Source organism: Camelus ferus, chromosome 24 (assembly GCF_009834535.1).
Source record: "Camelus ferus isolate YT-003-E chromosome 24, BCGSAC_Cfer_1.0, whole genome shotgun sequence".
Lineage (NCBI taxonomy): Eukaryota > Metazoa > Chordata > Mammalia > Artiodactyla > Camelidae > Camelus > Camelus ferus.
The window spans coordinates 1,594,616-1,614,189 of NC_045719.1; the positions used below are offsets into that span (position 1 = coordinate 1,594,616).

A 19,574-nucleotide genomic window follows, 5' to 3' on the forward strand; every position below is an offset into this window, starting at 1 on the left:
TGTGACCGACGTCTACGTGCTCATGTTCCTGGCCGACACCGTGGACTTCATCATCATCGTCTTCGGCTTCTGGGCCTTTGGGGTAGGTGGGGCAGAGGCCGCCACACACCAGGGGCGAGGCACAGGGGACCTGCAAGGGGCCTGGCCTGACCCCCTCGTCTCCCCCAGAAACACTCAGCCGCCGCCGACATCACGTCCTCGCTGTCAGAGGACCAGGTCCCGGGGCCGTTCCTGGTCATGGTGCTCATCCAGTTCGGGACCATGGTGGTGGACCGCGCGCTGTACCTGCGGAAGACGGTGCTGGGCAAGGTCGTGTTCCAGGTCATCCTGGTGTTCGGGATTCACTTCTGGATGTTCTTCATCCTGCCGGGCGTGACCGAGAGGTGAGGCCTTTGGGAGCCAGCGCCCTGGGGCTGGGAAGGCAGGGCCACCGGCTGGAATGTCAGCCGTGGGATGCTACAAAATCCTGAAGAATTAAGCTGATAAGAGGCTTTTTCTGTGGGCATCACTCCATTTTGCCCACAAACCCCCAGTGGCCGCCTGCGGTCCATACAGCTGTTCACGGCAGGTGTCGTGGCAGACATGGAGGCGGGCGGCTCTGGTCCCCGGGGATGAAACGTGCAGAGACCAGGCAGAAGGACATCCCCCAGCGCGGGGCCACTGCAGCGGCCCTGAGCACGGTCAGCGCGGTGACTTCGGGGTCTGTCGCTGAGCTGGCGCTTGTTCCAGGTTGACCTGCTGCGGCATCGCGGGAGGGGAATTTTTCTTTAAATAAGTAAAACATGGGTTGGTCCTTTTACAAGGAGTAGAAGGCACCATGGCTTTAAGGCTTTGATGTAATTTTGGTGGATCTGGATGAATTCTTCCCCACGTGGTCCTCATCCTAAGGGCCTGGAAAGTCAAGGGACGTTTCCCAGGAGAGAGAACGGAGTGTCCTTTCCTGGTGTCCTTCCAGCGCTGACAGTTCCCAGAGAGACGAGGCTGTGCAGAGCCGGCGCGGGCTCCCTGTGGTGTGTCCTGGACACCTTGCAGATGCCGTTCCATTCATTCACTGGGTCCTGAAGGACCAAAGCTGGGTTTCTCTGCAGGGGGGACCTTCCTAAGGAACATTTGGGGGTCTCTGCCTCTGACGCCCACATGGAGGGCCCACATGCACGCCTTCCTGGCTTGATCTTAGATCTTGAGACTCAAGAATAGCTGTTTTCAGTTTTAAAATAGTATGTTTCCATCTTATAACAAAATTGAAAGTAAGACAAATCCAAAAGGCAACATTAAGAGTCATACACAGTTTGTGGAAGAAACGTCAGGTGTTGCTCTTAACTCTCAGCACAAGGCAGGCTGTACCCAGGCCTTCCTGAGTCAGAGGGCTTGGCTTTTATTGTACTTCTAATTTGTACCCAACTGACCACATGTAAGACTCACAGAATGTTGCATTTTTCCACAGTTAAAAATGACCTTACAGTTCATCATTCTTTGAGAATGTGTTCTGGGTTTTTTCTAGTATGAAATTTAGTTCCACTAAGTTTTTGCACAGACTTACAGTAGCGTTCATGAGCTGTACGACGCAACCTGCCTTCTGGATGTCTAGCAAAAAAAATGGGGGTTCACTTCTCAGAATTCTTTCTTCTGCATCTTCCAAGCTGTGGGTCATTTCAAGTAAAAAACGTGTTTTGAGTTTTTCCTTTGTTGAGCTTTGAGTCGGACCATGGTACCAGCAAATCCACTTAACAGTAACTTACTGTGACGGTGGCCTGAACAACTGAATGACGCTGTAACAAATTGGGGGCACATTCATAGGGATTTGTTATAATCGTAAGATTTTTGTGACCCCACCTTTTGCCTTTGAAGAGATCCACCACGCAGAGAGGCTTCATGGAGTTGACTTCAAGTGCCAGAGGGGCAATCAGGCTTTTTTTTTACTCTAAATTAATGTCCTTTTGTGTGGGAGGAGCGCTCCGTTCCTTCACTCTTCTGTGTTTTCGCGTCTCAGGAAGTTCAGCCAGAACCTGGTTGCCCAGCTGTGGTACTTCGTGAAGTGCGTCTACTTCGGGCTGTCCGCCTACCAGATCCGCTGTGGGTACCCGACGCGGGTCCTTGGGAACTTCCTCACCAAGAGCTACAACTACGTCAACCTCTTCCTGTTTCAGGGGTGAGCTGCTCTGGGCTGTCGCGGCCATCCCCGTGGGGTCGGGGGGTGACCTGCAGCCGGTAGTCACCGTGGGGCTCCTGTGGGGTTTGAGGAAAGAGTGGAGGCACCTCTGAGACACCTTTCTCTGGGTGGCTGCCCACCCCCCCGGCCAGGGTGCTGCCCTGGGACCAGCCGCGTGGTTCACTGTCTATTTCTGCACAATTACCATGATAGTCTTTGGGTGGAAGACAGGGGCAGGCGACCCTAAGCGTTAGCACACTTCTGGGAGCAGCGGAGCGGAGCGTGTGGACTCAGGGCTGTCCCGACGCCCCCGGTGGCGTGCTTGTGCAGCGGGCTCGCTCGTTGCAGGGGGATTAGTCCCACGCTGAACGCCACCGGCCTGCCGGTGCCTGGAAGTGCGCCTTCGCCGCTCCCATGAAGCACGCTGGCTCTCCCGGGGGCCGGCTTCTGTGGCAGCAGCTCCTCCCAGTCTCCCGGGGGTGATCCCACGGCCCTGAGGGGAGCGCTGGACGTGGGGACCGGGACGCAGTCACAGAGGAGAGTGCGTCCCCACGCGTGTCAGCGTCTCACTGAGTGAAAGCGAGTAGCTCAGGGCAGAAGCCTAAGCTGCTGGGGGCCCAGGAGGAGCCCCAGCCTTGGGAGAAGCTCCGTGTCGGGGAGGACACAAGGAACAGTCCCCAGGCCTGAGAGGAGCCCAGGCCAGCTCACTCCCAGCTGAAACGGAAGGGACTAAGCCAGGGGTCCCGTTAGACTTAGTCAACTGCCGTGTGCCCTGGACAACACTTCTGTCCCCTCCGCCTTCTCTCATCTGCCCTCATCTCACTCACAAGCGTGTAACCTTTCCTGGCTCATTCCCCGTAATTAATAATCCTGTGATCGACAGTCTCATAACATAAAGTAATGTTAAAAAAAGGTAACGTGGAGTCTGCTGGCAGATTATATGGTCCTATAGACAGAGAATCCTAAAGACCAAAGCCTGTTGGAACAAATCAACATTTCAGTAAAGTGGCAGGATATAAAATCAGTGCACGGGAGCCATCTGCTCACCAGGAAATACCTGAAAAAGAGAAACCGGAAACTTTCCTAGTTGCAAAGCATCAAAAGTAACGCAGTGCTTAAAAAAATGTATCTAACCAAAGAAGTGAAAAATGTGTACAGTGAAAGCTGTAAGACTTTAATGAAAGAGACTGAAGACCCCTTCAGTCTTATTTAAAAAGGGAATTCCAGTTTGTTGAGACTATCAGCAAAAAATAATTATAAATAATAAAAGGAAAATGCCAGCCCAGATGTTGGACTTGTGACGAAGAGCAGTTGCACTGCAAGGTGGGTTTTACCCAGAGAGGCATGTCTGGGAGTCGTGTCTGAGTCGTGGGGTGGGAACAGTCAGGGAGCACGTGGGCCCCGGGCTGGCCGGGTGCTGGGGCGGCCCCGAACGAGCCAGCGGTCTCCCCAGGTTCCGCCTCGTCCCCTTCCTGACGGAGCTGAGGGCCGTGATGGACTGGGTGTGGACGGACACGACCTTGAGCCTGTCCAGCTGGATCTGCGTGGAGGACATTTACGCGCACATCTTCATCCTCAAGTGCTGGCGGGAGTCGGAAAAAGTAAGCCGAGCAAACGCCCGGGCCTGCTGGTGTCTCTCAGACGCAGACTGGCCAGGAGGCTGGCGTGAACCTCCGCAGGTCTGGGGGCCACGCAGGTGAGGGTGGGGCGGGGGGCCAAGACTGCCAGGGCCTGCGCCTGCCGTGCTGACGTCCAGGGTCCTCGGACCTGCTGCGCCTCGGTGAGAACAGCGTTCAGATGGGCCTTTCTTTGGCAGCTGGGCGTTGTGATTATTCTAAACAGAAGTGGTACACGGCTGTCTGACCCAGTAATTCTGAAGTGGCTCATTTGTGGGCAGGAGGGAGCGTGGTTTTATGGAGAAAAGGGGGGTCAGGTGGCTGGGACGCAGCTCATTCTCTGATTCGCCCTTCGATGAGGGACGGGCGATGTAACCTCTTTGGGCAAAAGGAAATGAAAGCGCAGATATTTACTTATTCTCTGGGCTGGAAGTTAAGGTTTAAACATTAGTGTTATTTAAGGGAATTAGTATTATTTAAGGAATCTTCCAAAAGCTCAGCACGTGAAACGGGAGCCTGTGGCACGAGAGGTCTAGAAACACCCATGGCGCTGGCCACAGCGGCAGCAGGGGCCGCTTCCTCTCCTCCTGAGGACACCTTGTTGGGAAAGGCCCTCCTGGTCCGCGTGATTACTGGTGTGTTCCGCAGCTGCCTCTGGGAGTCTCAGCTTCACAGTCCGGGGTCCCGCTGCACCGAGGCCTCTGTGTTTACGGGGTTTGGGGGCGTGGAGAGATGGGGCGGGCTCATATTTAAAATTGTGTTGACTCGTCCTGATTTCTGAGGGGCAGAGTGTTGATATGACGACAGACTGAGAACCTTTCTACCAAAGGGACACTGAGGTAGCAGCCAGGGTGACAGAGGTCTGAAAGTCATGACGTGAGAGAAAAAGTAGGAAGAAGCAGGAATTGTTCACTGAAGAAGAAAAGTGGGGGGAGGCCAAAACAGTAGGTGTTTTGAACAGTTTGAAATATTGAGAAATGGGTGGAAAATTCGAATTAGTGTGTGAGACTCGAGGAAAGAGAAGGCGAGTCAGCACCGTGAGCCCCCACGGGACACAAAGAACCTGCCGGTCATCACAGGGGGGGCCGCCTCTGGCGTGGCCGCCAGCACGTCCGACCCACCGTCATGTGGGGACAGTTCCCGTGTGAGACCTCAGCTGGGGGCTGTCTGCCCCCTGCCCCGGGAGCCCTGTGTTCAGCAGACATGACGTCAGCTGTGTCTGCAGCTAACAGCACTACTAAACTTAGCGGTTTAAAAATAGCCATTTGCCTGCTCATGATTCTGGGGGTCAGCATTCCGGGCTGGGCGCCCCGGCAGCCTCACCGGGGGGCGCTCTTGGAGCTCCTGTTTGGAGGGACGGAGCCCAGGCCAGGGGAAGGCAAGGGAGAGGACCCATCCGGTCCAGGCAGGAGCCACGAGCGGGTAACTGAGAGTGGAGGGGTCTGAACCACTCTGAGCTGGCAAAGAGAAGCCCAGAAGGAAAAAGAAAAGTGACACAATGTTGAGTGTCAGAGCCGGCGGGGGTCCGGGAAGAGGAGACTCTGGGGCACGATGGACGAGTCAGTGGTGGCAGGGGGCGGGCCACCCCGCAGGGGGTTGGAGAAGAGGGCGGGGCGGCCAGGAGGGCTCTTTGGACCCCACAGACCATCACAGGACTTGGACCATGTCGTCCCAAGTGAACGTCAGATGTTTTCCACCCTCCAAGGGGGGAGGAGTCAGCTGGAAGGCGCAGGTCTTGCGTGGTCAGGAATTTAAAGTAACAGGTCCTTTTCCAGTGCTCTGTTAGAGACAGAGGTTTACTCAGCAGAAGGTTTGATCCCTTGGGCTGCAGGTCCCCACACAGCCGTTTTAAGGACATGTCACTCAGGCCACGATGGGCCCCCGGGTGCCACAGTGGAGACATGTAGCAAGCTCCTTCCAGCCCCACGTCTGGTGGGGACAAGGCTGTCCCCCAGCTCAGAGCAGAATCGGGGCCAAGTGCAGGCAGCACCCCGCCCCCAGGGCGGCGCCTGAGCGCCGGGCCCTCCCTTGCAGAGGTACCCACAGCCACGGGGGCAGAAGAAGAAGAAGGCGGTCAAGTATGGCATGGGGGGCATGATCATCGTCCTGCTCATCTGCATCGTCTGGTTCCCGCTGCTCTTCATGTCCCTGGTTAAGTCTGTCGCGGGCGTGACCAACCAGCCCCTGGACGTCTCAGTCACCATCACCCTGGGCGGGTACCAGGTAAATGCTGGCCTTCCTGCAGTCTCCCCCACTGCCCGCCCCGCCCCCGCTGTGCCCTGCTGTGAGGACCACCCAGGGGGCTCCCTCGGGTTTTGTGGACCCACGTTTCCTACCTGAATGCTGCCTGTTCTGCAAACACGTGAGGAGTGGGCTGCGGGGCGGAGCGCAGCCAGGTGTGGCTGTGCTCTGGGTCTGCCCTGGGGCAGCCACTTCACAGAGTGGCCTCCGAGTGCCAGCAGGGCCCTCCCTGGGCAGGGGGCTGTGGGCACGCTTCCTCTGAGCCCAGGAGGAGCTGGGGAAGGCTGACCGGCCCGTGCGCCTTGTTTTCCAGCCCATTTTCACGATGAGCGCCCAGCAGAGCCAGCTGAAAGTGATGGACCAGCCGCAGTTTCACAAGTTTATCAAGGCTTTCTCTAGGGACACCGTAAGTACCTGCCTGTGGTCGGGCTCCGGGGGCCCGCCTCCCGGCAGCTGGCCGGCTGCCGCCTTACGCACCCCCGTGCCATGGCCGGAGGTGGCGGGCAGCACTTCCCAGGGTTATCGGCTGTGTAAGGTGCGTTCCTGGACACCGGACGTTGTGACAACCTAAAATGTCAAGTTTTATCCTCTGGGATGTAAGTGTTAATTAACATAATTTTAATTCAGAACGTTTTAATGTGAAGCACAGCACGTGTGGACCCTTGTTAAATTTTTAAATTCTTTACATTGGGGTAAATACATTGATCCCTTTGACTGTGAGTTCTCCAGGAATCTGTCCTGAAAAAGTGGTTCAAACTATGCGCAAAGCTCCCTGCGGCATCTGCTTGTGATGGCATTTCCTTTATTAGTAAAAACTGGAAGCGACTTGGGGATTCAGCCAGTAGGGATTGGCTGAATGAATTGTGGCAGGGTCGTGGGGAGGACACGGCGCAGTGGTAGAGCGTGTGCTCGGCACGCACCAGGTCCTGAGTTCAATCCTCAGTACTGCCACTTAAAAAATAATAGTAAATAAATAAAAAATAAATAAACCTAATTATCCTCCCCCCCAAAAAAATAAAAATAAAAAAACTAATCATGACAGATTTTCCAAGCAACTTCCTTTGTAATAAGACAGTCGTCACAAAGACTACATGCAGCATGAGAATTCTTCAAATTCTCAAACAATACTACTTCTTTAATGATTAACAAAAACAAGATTACCACGCTCTACTGTGTGAGACCAGGGTGATGCTCTGGGGGCGGGCTGTGGCCAACGCAACTCCTTCCCTGCTCCCCGTGCCTTCAGTAACCGCAGTGACAGGGCTTGGCATCACTAGCCTGTGCTTCACAGAGAGTGTTTTTTATTTAAATCAGGTGCATAGGCAAACATTTGCTTTTCTCTTGTGTAAAGTTATCGCCCTATGATGGGCGCTGTCAACGCTGATCTTGACGGACTAGCAGCTGGGAGAAGGCCCAGATGTCCTGGGTGGATAGTGAGTCTGACTCTCTCGCAAGAGGGTCCTTCCCCAAGGGCTGATAAATTTCCTTCTTTCCAGGGAAGGAAAAATGACACGAAATCATCTGACTTGTCTTTACTGCTTAATTGGAGGGACTCCGTGGCTGCAGGTGTGGCGACGTCACCCCTGGGGTCTGGCAGTGTGACAGGGGCTGTTAGCGCCCGGGACACACAGGCCAGCCCGTGACAGGAGCGTGCCTTTCAGAGGCGGAGGAGGACCCTCCGCACGGTCAGCTAGGAGGAGCAGGAACGCCCGGCTTTCCCCATCGTCCGGTGTCTGATCCATCTATGCACATGTGTTTGTGTGCACACAGGGTGCTATGCAGTTTCTGGAAAATTATGAAAAAGAAGACATAACAGTAGCAGAGCTGGAAGGAAACTCAAATTCTTTGTGGACCATCAGCCCTCCCAGTAAGCAGAAAATGATACAGGAGCTCATGGACCCCAATAGTAGCTTCTCTGTTGTTTTTTCATGGAGTATTCAGAGGTAGTTACTATGTTTCCATGCATTAATTTCCCCCTTCCGCCAGTCTGAACTTGGGGTGGGGGCGGGGGGTGTGGAAGGATGGAAAGTTTTGATTAATGTGGATCTTGGTTGACCTTACTTCTTGGGAACACCCATTCGATGCTGTAACTGATGTCTTTGTTTCTTATTAAATAATGGTTTGCCCGGGAATCATGGACAAAACTAAGACCCTCTTAGTTTCTTTTTTTCCTAATAATTTCAGTTTTGACGAGGCTGGCAATGGGCTCTGTGAACAAGGGAGAAAGGCAGAGGGAAAAGGAAGAGGGTGATGGCTCACAAAATGAAACCAAGGCGGGTAAATTGTAAGATTTCCCCAAAAGCTTGGAGTCTGGACTTGATGACAAAGAGCCCCGGGTTCTCCTTCACCTGCCTTCAAAGCCGGGGAGCCCCAGAGGCTCTCTCTCTCCAGGCGGGAGCTGTGAGCACATCTTGGCCGTCCTGGGACGGGGAAGGGAGAGCCTGCCACCCACCCTGAGCCTCTGGCCACACGTGGCCACGACCCCGCAGCCTTAGGAACCCTTCCTGCCTCCCGAGGCCCGAGGAGTCAGTGGGGCCGGCTGGGGGCCTGAACACGATACACCAGCTGAGCTTCACCGCAGGCAGGACTCTGGCAGTCACGTGATAGGTTCGTTTGGGTCCACAATTCCAGCTTCTTGGTTGGGATTAAGAAAGAATCACGATTGGTGAGAAAGAACTCCATCCAGCGTCTGAAGTGAATTTACAAGGAGTTAGTCAAGAGGTGTTTTGAAGGAGGCCACTCAGAATTTAAAGAACTCCTTTTTTAATCTTATTTTTCCTTTTAAATGTCGTAAATTCCTCACATGGAATTCTGTACCACCGAAAATGCCCTTCCTAACCTTTCCTTGAAAGAACTACCAAAAAACCCAAGAAAACAAAAAAAAATTTAAGTCAATTTCTGATTGAACTTTTTTTTATTGAGCTGTGATTGTCATGTAACATTGTCTTAGTTCCAGGTGGACAACATAATGGCGTTGGTGTCCATCTCGGAACGATCACCACGTCACGGCCAGCTACGCCTGTCAGCACACATAGTCACGAAAAAGCCTTTTCTTCTCAGGAGAACTTTTCAAATAGAGTCTCTTAGCAACTTTCAAATACACAGTACAGTCTTATTAACCGTGGTCAGCACACTATGCGTTTCAGCCCCAGGACTTATTTTGTAACTGAAAGTCTCTACTGTTTAACGCCTTTCACCCATTTTGCCCACCCCTCCAACCCCCACCTCTGGCCACTACCACCCTGTTCTCTGTATCTGTGAGTTAGTGTGTTTTAGATTTTGCATATAAGTGAGATCATATGGTATTTGTCCTTCTCTGTCTGACGTACTCACTTAGTCTGTTGCCCTCAAGGTCCACGTGTCTTGTAGCAAATGGCAAGATTTCATTCTTTTTTATGGCTGAGCAGTATTCCATCGTGTGCACCGTGTCTTCTTTGTCCAGCCCTCTGCTGATGGGCACGTGGGTTACTTCCACGCTCGGCTGCTGTAAATAGTGCTGCCGTGAACATGACGGTGCCGGTGGGTTTTCAAGTCAGTGGTTTCATTTTCTTTGAATAAATCCCCAGAAGTGGAATTGTTGGAACGTATGGACCATAGTTGTATTTTTAATTTTTTGAGGCACCTCCATACTGTTTCCCTCTGTGGCTGCACCAATTCCCCTTCCCAACAGCCGTGCACAAGGGCTCCCTTTTCTGCACATCCTCCCAGCTCTTGTTCCTTCTTGCTTTTTTTTTTATTGATTTTTAATCATTTTACAATATTGTGTCAAATTCCAGTGTAGAGCACAATTTTTCAGTTGTACATGAACATATATATATTCATTGTCCCATTTTTTTCTCCATGAGCTACCATAAGATCTTGTGTATATTTCCCTGTGCTATACAGTGTAATCTTGTTTATCTGTTCTACAATTTTGAAATCCCGTCTGTCCCTTCCCACACTTCTTGCTTTTTGATAATAGCCACTCTGACAGGTGGCATCTCATTGTGAACATTCTTTTTGAATTGTGGATTCTGTGCGTCCCTGTGGAGACAAATATCATTGGGTTAATGAACAGTGTTTCAGGTCCCATTAGGGCATCAAGACCACTTCTCTTTGGGTCCCCAGACCCTTCCTCCTCACCTGTGATCTGCTTTAAAGGTGTCTGTGGCCCCTGGGTGTAAGTGGGGTGTCTGAGAGGCCGGGTATAAAGGGAAAGTGGACCTTCTGGTCGGGGTTCGCAATTGTGGACCCAGTGAAGCCTTGATTAGATTAATAGAGAGTTTAGTGTGGTTTTAATCTCCTGCAGGCTTGCGAAGAACCCCTGACAGTGAGCTCTTTTTTTTTCTTTTTTTTTCTTCACAGAAACATGAGTCTGGGTGCAAAAGCAGAAATAGCAACAGATAAACTGTCTTTTCCTCTTCCAAATACTACACGAGAGAATATAGCTAAAATGATTGCAGGGAACAGCACAGAAAGCTCAAAAACACCGGTGTAAGTTGATTGTTATTGTTAATACGGCTTTGAGGGGTGCATGTATCTGGTACAAACTGTCCTCTACAAATTCGTGTCCAAGAAATGCGATTTCTTCCTTCTTTGGTGACTCAAGTGGATGCGTGTTTAGTCCCCGAAGTGCTGTCAGAGCAAGTCGGCTTTCCTCCCGGCCGCTCGCCCGCACCACCCAGGGCAGACTGAGCTCCTCTCCAGTGGCAAACCTTGCTCTTACCTGACCGTAGTCACCAAAAGCCAGGGGCAGACCCCAGTGAGACCCCTCCCTACTATTACTCCCGCCCCCGAGGCACTGACTGCCTGGCTAACCCAGGGCGGGTGAGGGGAAGGCTGGGGGAAATGGAAATTTGAGGGGAAGCACTCTTACTGTATCATCCTGCCATGCAATGCTGCATTCCAAGCATCCAAGCTGGGAAGCTGAGATTCTAGTATGAGACCCAGCAGGAGGAAAAACTGCTCTTGAGCTCAAGCTGCTAAGTGAAGTGTTCCCGAGCCCAGCAGCCACGCCAGCCCTGCCCCCGTCTGCCTGGCCCGGTCAGTGCGTTCAGAGTGGGAACCTCCGAGAAGCATCCCTGAGCTGTGCTGTCCCATGTTAACCACTAAACCAAGGGGCCCCTGAGCACCGCCAGGTCCTCCCCTATCGCTTCCCAGATGAGGAGACAGGCCTGGAGAGATGGACCGACCCGTCCAGGGCGCCAGTCGTACTGAGGTGGGCTGAGGGCTCGGTCTCAGTCCTCCCCTCGCCCCGTCTCTGGATCAGATCACTCAGCCCACTTCACTGTAGAGAGCTTTGAAATCCTGAAAGTTAAAACTGGCAGGCTGCTCAGTGTCTTCTCCATAAGGGTGGTCACTGCCCCTTGCTTCAGAGAAGTCATAGGTGTGGGGAAATCTCTAGCCGTTTTAGGCCGTTCACCAGCCTGTGGACAGAGGTGAGTGTCTGGTTAGAAGCCGGTGAATGTGTTCATTCACCTTCAGAGAATTCTGATGACAGTGGAAACCTAGAAACTACGAGGGCTGCACGTTGCACAGTTATGTGAAGGCCCTGATCATCATTTGTTTGAAACAAGGTCAAAAACAGCAACGAAAAAGTCAGTTTTACGCGCGTTAAACAACTAGAATTTAACTACCTCTTTTCTTTCTTAACGCGCAGGACAATAGAAAGGATCTACCCGTACTATGTGAAAGCTCCCAGCGACTCCAACTCCAAACCCATAAAGCAACTTTTATCTGGTAAGAACGAGCGAGAAGTGTTCCAGGGCGATTTTTAATCTCTTTATCCAGCTCCTGTTGGTTTGAATTTTCAGCCTTTATCAGGTTCCTTTCCAGTTTTCTTTCCCCCGCGACACGGTTTATGAGAAGTAAGGCTCCAGGCGCGTCCGCCTGGCCGGAAGGGACCGCTCGCTCACCCGGAGCCTAGGCTCCTCTCCTGCTGTTCGTGGCTGTGGAGCCTGGTTGACTTAGACTCACATTTAGTCACAAGGTACTGGTTGATCAGGATCTGTCTCTTTGTTTCTATCAGCAGCCACGTCCTTGGCAGAAAACTGCATCATAACGACGTTTTATTGTGAAGGCCCCACACTAAAAACAGTAAAAACACAGCAGGAAATGGACTCTGTCCAGCCCAAGGGCGGCTGGGTACCAACACGGTACCCAGGGGCCACGATTTCACAGCGTGGCTGTTGCGGCACGTGGTGACCTGGTGCTTTTGGCTTCTGCTCCTCATCAGGCGTTGTGGGACCTCGGCAGCCACCTGGGCCAGACGAGAGGCTCCGTCTGGTAGAGATGGAGCACGATGCGCTTACCAGCTCACGGTCGCCCGTTCACCACTGTGGGTCACTCGCTGTCCCGGGTCGTGTGCCAGGCTCCTGTTTAGCTGGAAGGACAGGGATGTGAGGAAACAGTTAGGATGCCCTATGGAAATTGCGGGAAACAGAGGCCGGAAAGAGGGCCCGGAGGGTGATCGGCAAACAGAGAGCCCGGAGATGTGGTGAAATATGTGTGTCTTGAGAGGTCGTCTCAAGATGCACTGAAAGTTAGCATTTCCCTCCAGTCTGGAACGTGCTGGGAAGGCCTGGTCTGGCAGCACAGCCTGCCCCGCCAGCAGTTGTTGTCCCCAGCACTCCTGCCCGGCAGCAGGCCCCTCCCCGCAGCTTCATCTCAGCGGATCGTCTCCTGCTGCCTTCCTCCTGGAGCCTCTCCCAGCCCGCCAGGAGCCAGGCCTTCTGTCTCCTTCCTCTTTCTCTTCAGCCTCAAAGAAAGATGTGCCCTTTCTCCCTTCCAAATCCGCTCTCCCTATGTCCCGGCCACCCCTCCCTGCCCTCCATCCTGCAGCATCTTTAATCTCCTCCCCTTTACGGCGTTCTGTCCCCACACTGGCTTGTCTGCCAGGGGGTGATTTGAGGTCCAGCCTACAAAGTCCTGTTCCCGGCACCAAGCGGCAGAGATGCTCTCAGATCCCGCTCACAGCTCATCTGATGAGCTTTCCTTACTGAGTTATCTCTCACCTTCTGCCCAAGGTAGACTTAGCATAGCTTAGTGGGTCTCACCAGTTTATGGGTGAGGAAGCTGAGGCCTGGCATGTGAATTACTCCGCTGAGCCTACACGACCAGGATGAGGGGGAACTGAGTCCAAACCTGGACCAGACAGCCCCCTCGGGTCAGTCTCCAGACGTCAGAACCAAGGTGTTTCCTGCTCCTGGGTGTTCTGCATGGTTCATGTTCTTCCTGGCGGAGGACTTTATCTTTGCCAATTTCTTGCCATTCCTTTCTCCTCCACCCGTCCGTCAGTCCATCCATCTCTCCTCCCGTCCATCCATCCATCTGTCCATTCGTCCATCCATCCAATAAACAGACCTTTACTGCCAGGCACCTTCATGGACTCCTCTGGTCCAGGAGGTTACATGAGATTGCACAGACAGGTTCCTGCCCTCGCAGAGCTGACAGCCCCTGGCGCTGGTCCTCGGGGGGGGGGGCCTCTTATCATTGGTGGGGGTGGCGTCTTCGTACACAGCCCCACACGGGGCCACTCCAAGCTTCAGTTTCCACATCTTGTACTGTTTGTTTAGTGTATGCAGTCACTGAGCATTTGTTGCGGGGCTTCAGAACTTTGCAGGGCTTCATGCCAGCAACTTTCCCTGAAAGGATCTCCTCTCCCCCCTCCACCTCGCCCTGGCAAAGTTCTCACCCGTCCAGACCCAGCTCAGAAGTCGTCTCCTCTGGGAGCCCTCCCGGATTGGATCACACCAACCAGAAGTGGTCTCTCCGAGCGTGCAGACCTTGTCAGTGCAGGTCCGGAGGTGGTGCCACGTGCCCACGAAGTGTGCTCGCGTTCCCGGCCTCTCCCATCCAGCTGGGCTGTGTGCAGCTTGCTAAGCCCTTAGCACTTCACAGAGAGCCTTCCTCCACAGGGACACTCAGTGGACGATGGTCGTATGAAGGAATCCGTCCATTCCATCAAAAGTCAGTTATTTGGGGTTTTAAACATCTAATTAGTTGTTTGGATTCATCAGCAAAGATGCTCCAGTGACAGGTCTTCTGCTGTCCCCTGTGACGTGGCCGCCGCCTTGGGTAGCAACAGGACTGGCCTCTTGGTGAACAAGGGAGACCCCCACGCCTGGCCCACCCGCCTCTCCACCTGCAGAGCTCACACGCCCAGGTGGCCTCCCCTGCACCCGATGCCGTGGGCACCAACCAGGTTTTGCCCCCGAGAACTGCTGAGGTGCACTGAAGCCTAGAGTCTCTCGCTAACTGGATTTCACACGTCTCCTTCTCCAGAAAACAACTTCATGAACATCACCATCATCCTGTCCAGAGACAACACCGCCAAGTCCAGCAGTGAGTGGTGGGTGCTCAACCTGACGGGGAGCCGGCTCTACAACCAGCACGCGCAGGCCCTGGAGCTGGTGGTCTTCAATGACAAAGTCAGCCCCCCCAGCCTGGGCTTCCTGGCCGGCTACGGGTAAGGAGCCGCGTGCGGCAAGCCGCCCCGAGAGCCCGCCTCCACCTCCCGCCCCATGAGGGTGGAAGTCCTGGGCCTTCCCTGAAGGCTCAGTGTTATCGCTGGTCCTCGGCCCTCTCGTTATAAAAACTGAGGAGCCAGAGCCCCACGGGAGTCAGGGTGCCTCGTGCGAGTCGCCCCGCAGAGGACAGGCCCGGAAGCTGCAATTCCAGCTGCTCTACTTCCTGTTCCTGGCACAGCCTGGTGCGATTCAGAGTTTAAACCAGAGATTAAATAGAGTCGTCTCTTCTCTGCTTATTTTTCCTTTTGACCTTCATAGATACGGGGTTAGTTCGAAGCCCCAGCTTTGGACAGGCCTGATGTTAGCATTCCACCAGGGTCTGACCCTAAGTCCCAGGACAGGCACAGCCCTTACAAGACACTAACAGAAACTTTCCCATTTTGCAGAATGAGCCCTTAGGAAGTCATTCTCTGTCCAGAATTGTATTACAAACATGAATCTCTGAGAAAGACAATATGGTTACAGTGAAAAGTCCTAGGTACAGAAAAGTGAGGGAGGTGCAGTTGCATTTGTGTCACATACACGGTGTAGTTTATGGTATAACGCACGCAGCACGGCCACCTGGAGGTCATCCAGGACGCTGTGGACACTGCTTCCCGTCCCACAGTCCTGCGGTCCTGCACTGTGGAATTTTTTTTTTTTTTTACAAGAGCATACATAACTTTTTTAATCAGAAAAAAAAGTATTTTCACCAAAGGGAAAAGCTTTGGTAAGTCTATCGTATCTTCTATGACATTGGAGGGAAAATGTTATTTTTTCATTTGGACATGTCACTAAGCACACTTAGCTGCCAGATGTAATTTCTCTCTCTTTCTTCTTTCAGCATCATGGGGCTGTATGCTTCAGTTGTCCTGGTGATCGGGAAGTTTGTCCGTGAGTTTTTCAGCGGGATTTCTCATTCCATCATGTTTGAAGAGCTCCCGAACGTGGATCGGATTCTGAAGCTGTGCACGGACATCTTTTTAGTCCGAGAGACCGGGGAGCTGGAACTGGAGGAGGATCTGTATGCCAAATTAATATTCCTGTACCGCTCGCCAGAAACCATGATCAAATGGACCAGAGAGAAAACAAACTGATGGCCCAGGCCACAGGCTGCAAGCCCTGGTAGCATTTGAAGTTTCCAAAAACAAAAGCAAACGAAGAACCCGAGGAAGAAAAGCACAATATTTCCCTGAGAGCCGAGCCTTCTGCGTCGGCGGCAGCGGTCGTGCCTCCGACAGACGCCGCAGGCGTGGGCGTCCCTCTGCAGGCGAGCCGCCCGGATGCGCCTGGGATGCTGTTTCTCTGGGTCGGGCCCACTCGCTTTTCCACGCTGTCCTGCATTCTGACTGACTGTGTGGCGGAGGCATTTGTGCGGCTCGTCCCTCAGAGAAACAGAGGAGGAAGAGGAGGAAGCTTTCCACGCAGGGTGGTGCCCTCCTGGAGAGACGCTGCCTCGCGGCCCGGCACCCGGGGCTCTGCAGCCCGGGAGTGCTGCCAGGGCCACCCCCCAGATGCGCACGGGAACAGGGCTGAGGACCGCTGGAGACCTTCCGGGGGAAGACGGGGCTGGGGGCCCCTGATGCCGCCAGGGCAACGGCAAGCCTCGTTCTAAGCAGAAAGTACCCTCATGACACTCCTACTGCCTTACCTGAACTGACAACGAGCACGAAGTCTTTTCATGAAACACCAGTGACTTCTCAGGAAAAACAAACGCCCAGACTCGGCGTGGCTGGCGCCCAGCTGGCGGCCCACACCCACGGGGCAGCTGTGCCCGCCGCCCAGAGCTGCCGCTGCCCCAGTGGCGACGGGGCCCAGGGGACAGAGAAGGATGCAGCCCGCCCGCCCCCGGCCGGGGACCCAGCTCTGCCCTCCCTGGCGGGGCCTGAGCTCTCCTCCGCCTCCCCCACTGCAGCCTCCCGTTTCCAGGATTCCCGGCAGTGGCTTTTCCAGTGTTGTGAGGTTTTCTCCCTGTTTTTCAGGTCTAGCCACGAGTTTACATATTCCAGTCCACATTTTTACATCTGAGACGGGTTTTTTTAAGTTCGTAATTATGAAAGAAATATGTATATTGAGCTTGGGGAATTTAAAAAAAAAGGCCTTTTCTTAAATTATTATTATTGGTAACACAACCTCTTCCTTAAACACCAACGTAGCATGAAAAATGTATGATCGCAATGTAGTCTTCATTCCATATTAAAATACAGTTTCAGAGAAGAATCGTTAAACAGACTAGAAGATGTCAAAAACGATCCTGTGTAGCTTGGGTTCAGGACTGACTTAAAGTAAACGCATCCTGCGAAGTCTCTTTCCGAATACCCTTCATTCTGCCTTACTGCATGGAATGGGAGAAGCAACTGTTGTCTGTACTGTGCAGAAGGAGCTGAAAAATCAGCCGAGAGGAGAAGGACTTTCCTGTTGGCTTTATCGTCTGTTTGCTATGGTGGGCGTTCTGGATGAGAAATGCAATTAGCAAACAACGGTAACGTTAACTTCCAGGAAGGAAACGGACAGTGAATATGCAGCTTTAAAAAGATACCAGAGTTCAAGTGATGTCCAGAACCTTCCAGAGAATGAGCACCCGTTCTTCGACCGTGAAAGCTGCCTGCTTCCACCCTGCTTCCAGCAACACTCCAGTCATCGAGCAATAAACTCAGACCACTCAGGGAGCTCCTCAGCCCACGTGCAGGTTCCCGACAGCGGACGCGTCTTCCTGCACGGTTCTGGTGGTGACCTTTCTCTGAAACACGTCCGCAGGGGATCTCTGGAGAGCGCGACACGGCACCTTTAGGAAGGAGGGGTGCGGGCATCGCTCCTGAGAAACGCACGTGGAGGTAAAGGGGCCCAGGATGGAGCACCAGTTCCACAGCTCTAGAAAGAGCTTCTGGCGTGGAGGTGGGAAAACACAGACAGACGGAGAAGGAGTGCTCCTAACGAGGCGTGGGCTGGAGGGGGACTCGCCTGGAGAAGGAGGCAGCCTAGCCTGGCTGGGCCCCCACGGCCAGCCGGTCGTGTCTTGTTCAGCCCAGTTTTCTGAAAACAGGAAGGAAACATCAAGCTGTAACCGGCCACATCCTCAGCCCCACGTGAGCAGCGGCCCCAGCTCAGATACTGATGGACACACATCCCCTTATGAAAGTGCCTGCCACCTTAGAATGGTCCTCTGCAGGTGGCTCTGAGAGGGACAGTCCCCAAGGATGTGTGCGGAGTGGTCTGCCCAGTGAGGAGGGAGGATTGGGCAGAGGGACAGGCTGCCTGCCCCTGGGCTGCAGCGGCGTGTCCCCTGGGCCTGGAGGTCCCGGTGAGCTGGGGCCGCCCTTCCTGGTCCTGAGAGATCTTGGTATCTGGATGCTTTATTTGTGGTTGCCAAAACTTGGAAGGAACCAAGATGCCCTCTGGTAGGTGAATGGACAAATAAACTGTGTTAGAGTCCAGACAATGGGATATTATTGCTCAGCAGTGGAAAGAAACGAGCTACAAGTCATGACAGAGACATGGAGGAGACGTAAATGCCTGTTACTCGGTGAAAGAAGCCGATCTGAAAAGGCTCCGGACTGAATGACACTTGGGAAAAGACAGGAAGAAGGTCGGCGGCTGTCGGGCTGGGGGATGCCGCGCTGATGGACACATGCCGCACGACATGCTGTCCAAGCCCACAGGGTGTGCAGCACCATGCGTGGACTAACGTAGGCTGCGGACTTGGGGTGACAACGGGTGTCACTGTGACGACCGCCCCATCTGGTGGGGGACGAGGGGGACGGGGGAGGCTGTGCACGCGGGGGGCCGGGGGCGCATGGGAACCTCTGTACCTTCCTCCCAATTTTGCTGTGAACCTAACTGCTCTTAAAAAATTGTTTCAATAAAAAAAGCCGCCTGTAGTATTGATACAAGCACAGTGGAGGGAGTGGTATGAAAGTGGAGAGAGACCAGAATGTAAGGGAGTCTGCCCCTCCCCAGGGGAAGAGCCGCCCCGAGCTTCCTCCTTAAACCCCTTAGCTGAGCCACTCGCCCCGGTTAGCCCAGGGGTGGCTGTCCGGCCGGGGGAGGGAGCCAGCCTGCAGACCCCCCGTCCCCGAGGGCACATTCCTGGGATGTCCTCAGGGGACCTCCACTGGCCAGTCCAGATTTTGTCCCCAGACGGCTCTGAAATGGCTCAGAAACCCCACTGATTAGTTAATTTCTCTACCACCCCACACCTAAGACCGAACGTTGCGTCCTTGTTCAATTTCCCGTCACAGACTACGGTCGAGTCGCTTTGTCCAGCATCACCTCCGTGAGGCTCTGCAGAGAAATAATACGACGACCTGAGATACTTCAGAATGAAACCTTAACAGGAAATGTTCCAAGGTTGAACATAAATCTCCTTTCATAATTTTCAGGGAGGAACGAAAGGTAAAATATTAAATCAAGTTAATGTCCAAGAGTCAAAGGACACGGATTGAGTTCTCTTACGTTCGTGAGTTAGCAGTAAAAAGGGTGGAGCCTGGCCCTTCCCGGCTCTGCGCCTCGAGGGGCTGAGGCCGCTTCAGGGAAGCAGCTTGTCTCGTCTTCACGACGAGGTCCTTTTGGTCCTTCAGATGTTAATTCCATTCAACACCAAGTTTCTGATTGCGCCTCCTTTTTTAAAGAGTCCAAAAATCAGTGAGACCCACAGAACCTGCCCATACTGACCAAGTTTCAGAAGCATCTGAGTCAAGTCCCTCCCTCCTGGTCGTCTGAGGCTGAAGCGTGTCTCAGAAGCACAAAAACCCAGAGCAGAAGCCCGTTGGTGCTCGAGTGAAGACCGCTGGAGACATAGCGGGCGTCGGAGACTGGCTGGGAAGCCTCCTGGTTGGCGCCAGGTAAGCAGAGTCTGGGACCAGGACCGTGACCCTCACTGAGCAGAGAGCGGCACCCCTGTGCACGGTTACCCCTGGCGGCTGCACCTGCCTTACTGGGGAGAAACCCCGTGGCCTCCCGCCCCGCCCCACCAGAGGCAGGGCTGGTGGGAGCTGGGGCTGCCCCTGTGGAGGGTCGAGGCCTGCAAGGCTGGCATGGAGGCTGTCCGCTCCCAGCTGGTGCATCAGGAGCTCCTCCATCCCC

General features: G+C 53.7%; 1 protein-coding gene across 1 annotated transcript in view; it reads left to right on the plus strand.

Annotated features, from left to right (window-relative positions):
• The window catches only part of PIEZO2 (piezo type mechanosensitive ion channel component 2), a 280,908-nt gene extending 262,526 nt beyond the window's left edge, over positions 1-18,382 (plus strand). Inside the window, 11 exon segments of the mRNA XM_032467129.1 lie at positions 2-82; positions 169-383; positions 1,991-2,149; positions 3,603-3,750; positions 5,800-5,988; positions 6,320-6,412; positions 7,777-7,949; positions 10,351-10,479; positions 11,645-11,724; positions 14,269-14,452; positions 15,337-18,382. Of these exon segments, the coding sequence (XP_032323020.1) occupies positions 2-82; positions 169-383; positions 1,991-2,149; positions 3,603-3,750; positions 5,800-5,988; positions 6,320-6,412; positions 7,777-7,949; positions 10,351-10,479; positions 11,645-11,724; positions 14,269-14,452; positions 15,337-15,589 (1,704 nt within the window). The 3' untranslated portion in view covers positions 15,590-18,382.
• Positions 18,383-19,574: the final 1,192 nt, after the last annotated feature.